At 34.3% G+C, this 12,825-nt stretch overlaps 1 protein-coding gene across 5 annotated transcripts in view; it reads left to right on the top strand.

The window, feature by feature from the left end:
• POT1 (protection of telomeres 1) overlaps positions 1 to 12,825 on the top strand; it is a 64,988-nt gene that overhangs the window by 12,090 nt on the left and 40,073 nt on the right. For all 5 annotated transcript variants that reach the window (XM_041471561.1, XM_041471562.1, XM_041471560.1 and 2 more), the window contains 4 exons: positions 2,057 to 2,167; positions 3,996 to 4,043; positions 5,184 to 5,298; positions 12,163 to 12,293. In XM_041471561.1, coding sequence (XP_041327495.1) covers positions 2,057 to 2,167; positions 3,996 to 4,043; positions 5,184 to 5,298; positions 12,163 to 12,293 — 405 coding nt within the window. The remainder of the gene's footprint in view (positions 1 to 2,056; positions 2,168 to 3,995; positions 4,044 to 5,183; positions 5,299 to 12,162; positions 12,294 to 12,825) is intronic.

The following is a 12,825-nucleotide window of genomic DNA, read 5'->3' as shown; positions in this document are numbered from 1 at the left end:
ATATAGCATTACATTTCAAAGCAGCATGCAAATACCAGGACAATTTTTTAGCATGTTTAGAAACTGCAAGTCACAGCCTGTCAAAGTTGACTGTGAATTTGTAAAAAATCAGAGACTATATCTGTTCTTTCTGCCTGTAGAACTAGATTTTGAGGTTAATGCTGTCTTTTTCTCATGGAAATTGCACAGTCCTTTCACAGTGTGAGAGGAGGTTTGTTTTGGTTTTTTTTTTTTTTAATGTGGTGCTATGTATGGCATATATATTGCATGAGAGTAATCACTAGTGACCTAATACTACTCCAAAAATTTTTCACTTATCAGCTTGTTAAGACACAGGAGAGCAAGACAAGAGAAGCTGCCTGTGCAGATCTCCAGTCCTGTCTTAGCAGCCATATGCTAGAATCTTGTGCAGTCTACATTCTAATAAAATGATGAAATGGAAATAATGTATAAGCAAAGCATAGCTTTTTAGATAAAGGGTAATTTTACTGTTGAAGGAACATTCTGGGTAGCATCACCTAACAGTGAAAGGAAAGACACATACTAACACCTGATTTCAGCAAAATTCTTGGAGTTTCCTGAAGTTTATATTTGTGTGTTTCTGTGTCTGGAAAGAATGAAACAACTTTCATGTATGTTAGTAGGACAGGGTGTTAGAGGTGCAGAGAATACTGAGTGTTCTAATTGTTTTCACATGTTTTAACTTAGGTTTGTAAGTATGGCTTACTTCTAGGTTTATATATTACTTTTCAGTCAAAGTGTACATTGTGACACTACCTAAAAATCACCATGCCCTAAGTAGTTTCATTGTGAATTAAACTGATTAAATTTGTTTTCTGCAGAAAATTTTTCCCTAATGTTTTAATGACTACATATATCACTGTCACTTAATCTAGAAGCCTTTCTTTTTCTTGCACAAAACATTAAGGTTTTGGATCTTAAGTCATTTAGCGTAGCATTGTCAGATTGCTGAAATAGCAAAAAAGCACTGTCATAGTGCAATATTTGCTAAAACTGTCAACTTCAATCAGAAAACTCTTATTTTTTGTAATCAAATAAATACACGAGGAAAAGTTATTCAGTAAAAATTTATGGAAGTGCTTTTGGAAGCTTGAATAGAAAGAGAGTTCCAAGTCTAACATGTTTATTGGAATGGAGCACACTGGCACAGCCCTGCTAAGCAGTTCTGATAGAAAGGGACTATAAAGGAGCTTTACATTGTATCAGATAGCTTTTTTAATCACCTCTGATTACCTAAAGATTTTTAATGTATTAGCTATCTTCTCCTCCTTTTTAATTTTCACTTTTTTTTTTCTTTCTGATTTGGTGACGTTGCTGCTAAAAACATGAGCCGCTGATGGGACTTGAATCATGTACCCTTTAAATCTTCTTTTTCTTGTTCATTTCGTGGTGTCTGAGGAACTTTGTACCAAAGTTAAAATAGAGTTACAATTGCTGTCTGTGCCTGAATCTCAGGAGTGATGCCAGAGAGGCTTTTAAGGTCTCTTTTGCTAACAGAAACTAATCTGTTGATTGACCTACCTATTTAACCCTTAAGGAAGCTGTTGGTCCAGCCAAAACAGAGTTTATAGGATAGTTTCTTAAAAGTACAGCTGTAATTCAATGGGAAAGAAGCTCCAAGAAAAAATGTTTTATTGCTGCTGGTCTGACATATGATTTCTTTTCTACCTTAGTTAAGCTAACCAGAAAGCAGTCAGTGTTACTGTGTTCAAAGAAGAATTATTCTTTTGCTTTATTCAGTGTGAATTTTCCTCCGTAGGCTTTGTCAAAAATAACACTGCATTACAGTAGCACCAGGAGTGTGAAAATTTTAGCAAAATTAAAAAGGAAAGCTTTCTGATATTTGTTGTAAATATAAATTCCATGGGGAGAAGAACTAAATTGGGAAACTTTAAAGACAGTTTTTATAATTTGTTCAGGATTTTTGTTTCTTCGATGTCTTGAGACCTTAGGGTGAAATTTCACATTTTATAGTCTTAAAATAAAGCATATGTTAGAATCTCTAAAATTTTGTGTTATTGCTGTGTCCCCATAGGAAACCTTCATAGTTGCAGGATTCAAGGTGATAAAATTGCCTACAGAGAGAGAGGATGCTAGACATGATTGTCACCTGGAAGTGTCTGAAGAAGCTGGATCAACTGTTTATGTACGTGGTTGCCCAAATTTTTTTTTTTCCTTTTTTTTTTCTTTTTAATTTCCAAAATGTGTACATTTTGCTTTATAATAGGAAAAAAAACAGTAAAATCTATGTGAAACTGAAACAGTACAGATTATTTACTATGTTCATCAGGAAACAAGACCTGTGTGTGTGTGTGCGCACATGTATTTTTATAATAGCCCCAACCAAATTATTTTCCAGGTAGATTTCTACTTGTTGAGTGCAAGAATTTGGCGATGGTTGACTTTGGATAGATTGCTAGAGCTTTTTAAACTACTGTTGTGCATAACACATTTCAATAATGCAAACAAGGTAGAGGGTGCAAGTGCGATTTCAGGTCTAAAATTTTTAGTTTTCTCTGGTGTATGAGTTTGTACTGTTTTAACTCAAATCTTTAGTTGTTGCCTTTCAAATACATGAATTGCTATAATCTAAATTTTATACAGAGAATTGTACCCTTTTATCCTGAGTAAAATATTTGCTCTTCTGTACTATTCTCACATCAGTTCTGTTTAGCTTTATCTGTATAGTTCTTGTCTAATTAAATCTTAAATTTAAGAAAAAAAAAAAGAACTTTTTTTTTTTTTTATTTCAGAAAGGCACTTTTGTCTGACCTCTGTAGATAACTAAAACCTGCCACACAGCTCAGTGAGAAACAAAATTATTTAAAATGATAGTGCTGACTGTTTCATGACATTCAGTGTCTGTTGATGATGATGATGATATATAGGTAGAAATAATATTCATTGAAGATCATGGATAGCAAAACCACCCCGAGTCTGAATAGGTGTGTGTAAGCTAAAATTGTCTATATTTTAGAAACTACTCCAGGCCTTCAACTGAGTATTGGCAAGACCTCATGACATACAGTCTAATCCCAAAGACACTGTGCAGCTCCCTGAATACCTGGTTATGCTGAACTGTTTATCTCATCACTGACCACAGAATGGAGCTTGTGGCGCTTTGTTTGGTGACGCGCATATTGGATGCTTAACATTACAATACAAACGAGCAGACTTTGTGTGTGCTTCACTTCCCCAGTCATAACTTTTCACTCAGCTGTTTAAGAGTAAATATTAGCTTCAGGAGTGCAGCTGAGGTGGAGAGCAAGACTAGATCCCTGGCAGGAGTGGGCAGTGCTGAGGCAGGGCACAGCTGTGGCATGGGGCTCCGTGTCCGGCAGCCAGGCTGGGCTGTGGCGTGGGGATGGCAGCTGAGCCCTGTGTTCCTCATGGGGACTGGGGAGACATCAAATCTCCACGATTAGTTCTTTAAAAGACGTTACACTGAAGGTAAGTCTGGCTTATAAATAAGTCTCAAAAAACTTAGGAAATACCTTTAAATAAAATTTATCCTATTCTGGTGTGATAGTAACCAAAGGAAAGTAATAAGTCACTGAGAATAGATCTGCTGACATGTATATACACCTTTATGTACAAAACCTTAAGTCCATTTAAGGTCTGTGTTAAGCAAGTGCAGTTTTAAATTTGTGGCCTTCAACTTTCAAATGCTACTTTATTAATGTGACCTAACATATTCAACTGACTTTAGAAAATGTGTGTATTTTTTTGAAGAACCTTTTGTGTGAGTGTAAGTGCAGTAAATACCGCTTTCTTCTGTAAAGAAGTAAGTAAATAAAAAGTAAATACTTTTCTTCTATTGCTAAAATTTTACTAGATTCAGACACGGCAAAAATGTCTGTGTGCTGGTTTGCATTTCTCCATAGTGTGGTATTTGCTTTAAAGTTATCAAATGTTACTATATTTTCAGTACCTTCAATTTTGTAATCAGAAAGTTTGTTATTTTTTCTCTACAGGTTTATACTAAACCAGGAACAACTGCTGCTTCAGAAACTGCATCTGTGGTGAGTTTGTATTTGGGATATTTTTAAATCACATGGGATTAACTGCATGTTAATAAGAAGGTGTGGAATTCATTTTTGTTCCTGTTTAATTTATTTCCACACGCTTATCCCAGCAGTCATTTAGCTTTTACTTTTGCAAATAATATACCTGGAACACAAAATAAAATATGAAAGAAGTAGTACATTTTCTATACTTGTAGTATAGTTCCCATCTTTATCTCCAAATGGATTTCATGTTGGTTTAGGAAATTTGAACCAGAAAGGTAACTGTTGGTCTAAATAAGATTGTATGCTTGTGTTGTAAAAAGAAAAAAGGAAATATGAAAACTTCCTTTGTTTTAAAGTCAGACTTCCAATACTAGTCTTAACATTTGTTTTGATTTCTGTTTGGAACAAACTCTAATGTGTCTGACTTAACATTCTATAAGACATAGTATTTTAAAGGCAGAGGAACTGGTGTATGAAATTTTAGTGTTCTTTATCATGATGTTAAAGATTCAGTACCAATGGTGATAAAGTCTGTTTTCAATTTTTATTTACAGTTTCATTTTTTCAGTATAGTACTTGAAAACCTAAGTTATCAATCAGTTTGAGAGAACTCTTATTCTTTAAAAGAGTCTAATCAGCATCCTTAAGGTGAGAGGAGAATAGTCCTTAATTTCTTTAATCCTACAGTAGCTGTGGTATTTTAATCAGGAGATGTGCACAGTGGCTGTGAGAGGTAACCCCCTCCCACCAGCCCAAGACAAGGATTCTCTGCAGTGACACTGCCAAGCAGAAATACAAAGCTATTTCTGTATGTGCTTTAAAAAGTCCTCTGGATGCACATGTAAAAATGAATCAGTAAAAAATTGTCTTTCATTGTTCTTTATTGTAATGACTTTTACTCACCTGTGTTGAAACTTACTTCAATTAACTGATTGGCTTATTGTAAGAAAGGTGCAATCACAGAAAGAAATTAAAAGTCTTGTGTGCTTTCTGAGTCTCAAGTGAATAAGATACAAAGAAATAGATAATCTTTATTTCTTTTTTAAGATGAAATAAATATGTCTGAGGATGAATGATGTTAAAAGACAAAATTCTGTGTGAATATTTGAATAATTTTTTCTTCTGTTCCCTCATTATACCATGCCTTTTCAGTCTGTTGCTCCAAAATATGTGTATACTCCCCTGAATCATCTTAAAGATGGAACTGTAGTGAATTTGTATGGCGTTGTGAAATTCTTCAAGCCTCCATATATTAGCAAAGGAACTGGTATGTACTATATTCAAGAGATTTGAAATGTCCTCCTGCCAGAACTGTTCTTACTATGTTTGTTCAAAATCAACCAGAACAACAAATTCACATGATCCTTTAAAACACAGCTTTGACCAGCTAATACCAAGGAAACAGAAAAACAAACAGATAAGAGATAATCAGTCAGTTTGGGCAGACTGGTGGAGATAGCAAATGAAGAAAGTTCTTAAAGGAGATTTATCATTTGTTCAGCTACTTTAACAAGACTTCAGGGAACTGAGGACTTGGAATATCTGAATTAGACAAGCACTGATTGCTGGAAGTCATTAGGGCGGCCCTTCTTTCCAGATAGGTAAAAACGTGAAGTTAAATGCTCCGACTTCCGAAGTAGCATGTCTCTGAAGCAGCTAGGAGAGATTTTTTTCTACTGAGTTATTTGCCAAGTTAATCACTTCAATTTCTTAAGTAATACAAATTTAATAGGGAAAATGATTATTTATTTAGTCCTTGCCAAAATGTCATTAATAACTTCCTAATATGTCTTCCCTGTATATTTTCAGTTGACATTATTAAAATAACACAGCAGTGTCAGTGGAAAACAGGGACACAATCTGATATTTCTTATTTATGAAGATACTTGTAATTTACTTGCTACTTTGTAAAGAAAATCTCTAAAACAGTTTTAATTAGTCTAGGGTTTTGAGTAAAAATAGTCACTAATCAGTCAAGTATTTCAGTGTTGGTTTTTTGATATTTTTTTGCGCAGTCCAGAGTGATGTTTGCTTGAGAGGGTACAAAATGGTCGATGATTGTTCTGCATTGTCAGGGCATGAAGTGGCTCTTGTCAGAAAATTCTACAGTTGCTTTAGATCTGGCCCAATCCTGCACCAATACATTCTCTGTCTGACACTGTAATAATAGAATCATATAGCTTCAAGCTGATGCCCCCTGAAGCATGGAAAGTGGGGCCACTGTGCTTTATCCACATGGATCTTTATTCACTATATAGATATGCCCTGCGGTATAAGATGCTGCTCCTTCTTACACATATTAAGTCTTAAGGCTGAGGTTTTGTGCTGTTTTCCCACTAAAGGTGGGTACCACTGGACTGGTAGCTAATTTAGTCTTGTTGGTTTATATAATCTATAATTAAAAGTTCATAATTTTCATTACCATTATTGCATTAGGTGAGTGTTAAAACACTGATTAATTAAATGAGTTTTCAACGTGTTCATAAATCATTTATTACAAAGTTGTTTCAGCTAAGCATGCTTCTGCTCGGGGCATGTAGTTTGACACCTCTGTATGTGAGAACTTCATGAGTTCTGAAAACTGTCCAAGAAAGTCCTTTTGGTCTTGCTTTGTACAAGAGACAGATGGGATTTTGTCTGCTAGAAGATCTCTTGGAAGTGTTCAAAACTATATTCTAACTTTCCTTCCCCAATAGTTTAAGATATTGTAAATTTTTAACAAAAATAGTATTCTCCTCTCTCCCCTCCCTTAAAGATATCTCAAGTACTTAACCTTGAGATTTAAAAGAAAAGAAGTAAATAGGAGAAGAAAGAGCCTCTGTCATTGTAGTGTCCAATTACAGAGATTATGTGCTTGACCATGAAAGATTTAGGACATTACAACATGACACCTACTGCTTACCCAGCCCTTTTTTTTTCATGTAGATACTGGTCAGTGTTTTCCATAAAGCAGGGAAGAATGAAGAAGAATCCTTGCTGCTGGTTAACAATGTCATGGAATTAATGTCTTATTTTTCTGGGGAAACCTCCATCTAGCATATTATCATAGATACATGCAGTATATTTGTATGTCACATGTTCAGTTAAAATCTCATTTTATCCTACCTAGACATTCATTTAGATTGTAACTATTTTATTTTTATGAAATACTTCTTAGAATCAAAATTAATAAAGGATAGAAATTTTGGAAAAGACACTTCTAAAAATCTTGACCACTTCTAGGTCAACAGTTCTACATGCCCAAAATGCAGATTAAGAATCAAATCAGATTCTTAAGGAATTTTTGAAGCCCGGAGTTTTAGTTTTGTTCTCCGTTTTTATTTGATCCTGAGCCAAGTTCATCAAACAGCCCAGAGTTTCTTTAAAATTATGTAGCTGCGAGAACAAGCTCTAATTTACACAATAACATTTGGTCAACTTGAATTACGGTGATCAATTTTTAGCAAGTAATAGCAAACCAACTTTACAGTGCAAAGCAAACCCATCACAGAATGTTGTGGTATCCTTTTGTGAGGAAGCAGACTCAGTTATATCTGCGGTAGTTTTTCTTTCAAAGTATTGTGTTCCATTTTGGGATTTTTTTTCTGAATCAAAATATTGAGGATTTATATAAGTTTTGTAGAATAGAATAAAAACTGTTGCAGAGGTAAAGACAGCAATTTAATTTCTGGACCCCTAGAGATGAGAATAATGTTTTCCCTTCTGTTCACAGTGGCTTATATGCACTTCTTTTTAAAATAATCACTCTTTCATATCTTAAAATATAGAAGATAAATAAAAGATAAAAAATTTAAAGACATTATTATTAATAATAATAAATAGTTAATAGAAATCTCAAGACAGTTACTTTGATCTGGAGATTACAAATGATGGCATTGAAACATCTGTTTAGCCAGATGCTTCTGATATTTACCAAATTGTATCTCTAAAGTGTATCACCATGTCAGAAATAAAAAGCTTTAGTAAAACAGTTTGATTCTTCAGAGGTTTTGTTTTGGGCTTCTGCAACATATGTTTGTATGTACATATATATACACACATAGGAGTGTGTGTACATTTGTATTATTTTTTCCTGTCTTGTTGAGATATAAATGGTAAATTAGCTGGGTCAGCTCTTTGGTGTTAGTGCAGACACTTGTGTATTGAATGGCCTCAGTAATTCTTGAAAACAATATTAAGTGTTCCATTTAGTTTTGAAGAGAGAATAATTTGCTGCAATATTCTTTTTTGTGTGTATTGAAATAAAAGAAACAGAAGGCAATCTTAATTAGAGTCCCTGACTACTAACAACATTGCCCATAACCTTTTTTATCTCTTGGAAGGGAGAAGTTATTGGTTCAGGATAGTGGGTTTTCCACTAAATGTTATTGAAGAATAAATATGTGATTGCCCAAAGGGGGATGTGTAATTAGATCGATGCTTTCCACCTTAACAATTTATACAAGCATATTTGTCAGGAACTGCTGAAGTCCCCAGTAGAACTACAATAAATTTTTAATCAGTAAGTACTAAACAACTTATTGGTCATATAATATCAATAATCTGGAAAGATTTTTAGCAGTTCTTAGGATGACTGGAAAATGAGTTTGTACGTGAAGCTGTGGGGTATGGGGATTTTGTGGTTTTTTTATCTATCTGTACACGCTGTGGAGAAACAGCTTTCTGCCCATGCTAATAGCCAGCATAACAGAGATTTCTGTAAACAGAGTGGAAATGCTGTGGCATTATGAAGGAAAAGTTGTAACCTGAAGAATGAACCATGACTATCATGATAGTGGAGGCAACTTTAGATTTTCAGTAACTTTTACAGAGCTGCAAGAGATTCCTATTTCAGACTATTTAAGGGACATAGAAGCTTGGCAATCAGCATTCTCCATGCAGACAGTGCAACCTTCTACTGATTACCAAATAGTTGTGGAATTTTTTATGGAATGAAATAACTTGTTAACAAGTTATAGCAATTGTATTTTTAAACAACAATAAGGACTTACCTGAAAGAGCATAAAAAGTGTGTAAGATGCATGCAGACCATCACTCTGTATTTCATTTAAATTAAACATGAGTTATGTCTCCTTGTTTACATAACACCAATTCTGGGGTGTTGCCAGCATAGGTACCTGTCAATGGCAGGTGGTTCCTCACATGATGTTAAGCCTAAGTGAGAATACCTCTTCATAATAATTAAATGTATTTTAAAAAAAGGCAGGTGCAGTTTGAAGTTCTGTGTAGCACTGTGAAGCACTGAAATTCAGTGCTTTTACTGAGACAATCCAGTATGAAAGTAGAAAGCTTTCTTCTTTAGCATATAAATTTGCTGAATTGTGCATCCCTTGTGTCATATTTTTAAGACAGGTTATTGCAAATAAAATATACCAGTAATAAAAATTCTCTTTTGAAGAAAATCAGTCAATTTTTTTTTTTAATCGGTTGAGTGAATGTCTCTAGTAAGGGAAAATTTACTCCAATATGTAAACTTCCATTATTTATTTATTTATTTATTTATTGGCTTGGTAATGGAGGAATTTTGCTTTTTTGGGCAGTATATTGAGAAAAGTCAAAAGTGTGACCAATGGCATTATATTGTTTTGTTTAACTCTAGGAAATTATGTAAATTCAGCAATTCTGTGTAGAGTTTGACTCACTATTTTTTCAGAAAAGCGATTTCATTCACTGATCTATAATGATACTGTAGAAAACAGGAAACAATTTCCACATTTCAGCTGGAAAAGACAGGTGGCTTTTTATTTTTAACCTTCAGAAAGGACTTTGCTGAATGAGGATTTCATTAAAAAATTAGTATTTGTGCTTTGTTCTCAGAGACCCCTATTAGATTTGTAGAAGTGATGTTTTGAGGTGATCGTAAGGCATGGAAGACTAAAGTCATAGAGACAGAGAACCTCTATTATGTAGGAAGTGTTCCCTGGCTATGTGAAGCAAGTGTACTATTTTATACTGCTTTGACTAGGATGATTATGAGTCTTATATGATTATGCTAATTACACAGAAAATTGAGGTAGTGTGTTTAACTTCTACCATTAAATAGGCAGCTGCACATGTATGAAGCTGACTGTGTTTTATAATCACAGCATCAAAGAGTAACCACAATTTTAGTGTGGAATGTTTTTGCTGTTTCCCCTTGATTGTGATGTTGGATTATATCAGTGCACTGTAGCATGTTATTCTGCATCCCCAAAGGATTCTAAATCTATGAACCATATGGGCTTTTCTTCTTAATTGCTCATTTTGCTCATATTTGCAACAGATCTTTTAAGTTAACCTCTAGAATTCGTACCCAAAGAAATACATCAGCCTTTGGATTACAGTTGTAAATACTTGCAGTTTTGTCAGCCAGTGACTGGAGTTTATTCTTGACATTGCTAGCATAAAATATTAAAATATACTGTATGTGGACCGTGTGCCTTTGGTGGGAGTGATTTCAGCAACTTCTGAATGCAAAAGATGATGATTTATCATTATTGAGTTTGTGTAAAAATCCTGGGAAGGAAGAAGAGTACTAGTTTTATAGAAATGCATAAGGTTTTTGTATCTGTAGGAAAAGTTTTATTTCTTGGTAAGCCTTCATTGGATTTCTTTCACCACTTCATTCACTCAAATCATTAGGGAATTTAAACTTTTTAGTTTAAATGATAGCAAAATTTAAGGGTATATGTGCTGGAAATGGAAGAATATTTCTTTTGAAGCGTGTGTTTTAATCCAGTCTTACACACCTGCCTTCATATTTATGGAATCTGTTCAGAGAGTTTACATATTACAATCATCTTTTTATGTAGTTTTTTTATATAAGAGAAATCTGTCAGTTTTACTAGACTGATAGCATTCTCTTTCAAAGCTGTCTAGCAACAACTTATGTGTCTGCATCTTTATAAAATGTATGATGGGGACTTTATTGACTTTGTTTCAGACCTACTACAACTTTGTTCAGTTCCTAGCTGTATAAACTGGCATAGTGACATTATCACTAGGTGCCTCATAGAATTACACCTAAAGGCAATTTAGATTTTTTTTTTTGTCTTCTGTTTGGGTTTTTCTTTTTAAGAGATGACAAAGTGTCTGTCAGGGCAAAACAGATTAGATTTGGGGAATTTAATTCATTGCCAGTTACATAAACATCTAATAGCTTATTCAGATATTGAGAAACAAAGAAATATTTGACCATTTAGGGAGAACACTCTTCCTCCACCTTTCCCAGGTTCAGCTTCACTGCAGGCACCCCTTCACCCCTCCTTCCTCCTTTCTAGTCTCTGTCCCTCTGGCTATGGTTATAGATGTCTCTTGGAGGGACAGTAGGAGGTACAGGAGATCAGGGCCAGGATGTAGCCTTTCTTTCTGCTGCTATTTGGTTTCTCACGTAGGTTACCAGCTGTCGTGTTGTGAAAGAGCAAATGTACTTTTACTCTGTTTTGCATTTGTAAGGTATTAGAGCACACATGTTCTGTAAACTGAAATGGAAAATGGACAGGTTTTGTTTGTCATCCACAAATACTGCTCTGTTCTGGGCTGGTCTGCCTTGTCATCTTTGTATCTTTTGATTTTACTTTTTAGATCATTATTAGCAGTGAAATTCTGTGAAGTTTAACTTCAGAAAGGCATATTTCATATTTTTACTCTACTTTCTGGCTACCACTGTGTGACTCTATTCTTGTGGTATATATATCTATCTTGCATATTTTGTTGAAATCAAGGATATGTAATTTATGCTTTAATTTGCTTGTAGAACTTGTAAAACTTACTACCTTTTCAGAAAGCTGTGCAAAATAAATCTTAGATGATTTTATTAAATTGTAGATATGCACCTCATTTTGTAGAACAAGTAATTGAAATGTGAAAGAATAGCATGCCTGTTGCAGACAGAAGAAAAAGGTTTGTGTGTTCTTTCACACAGAACTGTGCTTAATCACACATTTCATTTCCAGTTATTTGGACTAATTATTGGCAACTTATGGGCCACACTTCAGTTATTATGGTACTATAAAAAAATTAACTTTAAAAAAGTTACACAGATTATAGCAGAAAAAATTTGGCCACAGGGGTGTTTCTCCCAAATTTAGTATCTATGTTTTAATAATTCCATAATGCCTGTTACTCATCCAGACAATTTTATATTTTACAGATTATTGCTCAATTGTAACACTTGTGGACCCATCAAATGTGAAGTTAACGTGCAGTCTTTTTAGTGGAAACCAAGATTTTCTACCAAAAATTTACAAAGTTGGAGATATTGTTCGATTCCATAGAATAAAGGTATGTACTAGGATGTGGGAGATTTATGTGCTTGCTTCTCTGCAGTGAGAAGACCATAGGAATAATTTAGTTCTATATGTACAGAAATTTACTCTTGGAAACATTGGATAAAACAGCTGATTGTTAAATAGCTGTGGTTATGGTATGGACCAAAACTGAAAGTAAACTATGACATTTTTTCAACAACAACAATATTTATTAAACTACTTGACAAAAAATCATGTGGTACTTCCAGATGGATATAATTTATCTGACATAAATGAGCACAATTTATTCCTCTTCAAACTGATAGAATTGAGGAGTTTCTTTAGGTCTTTGTTGTGAAGAGTTAAGGTCAGCTGGAGAATCACTCCAGTAGAGGGAATCTGTTTGGGCTTGTTAGTGTGCACTGTGCTCCTGCTGCTGCTTCATTGTCATCCTGCATTACTCCCTATTTATCTGTATCAAAGGGCATGCAGGAAACTGTTTATAGTTTTGATACTGCTTCTGCTGGGTGTTTTTCTTATGCCTACTGCAACTGTATAGGGTAGAG

This window comes from Pyrgilauda ruficollis, unplaced genomic scaffold, assembly GCF_017590135.1.
Source record: "Pyrgilauda ruficollis isolate IOZ18807 unplaced genomic scaffold, ASM1759013v1 scaffold27, whole genome shotgun sequence".
In the NCBI taxonomy this organism is placed as follows: domain Eukaryota; kingdom Metazoa; phylum Chordata; class Aves; order Passeriformes; family Passeridae; genus Pyrgilauda; species Pyrgilauda ruficollis.
This window is presented reverse-complemented; position numbering and strand designations above follow the sequence as displayed.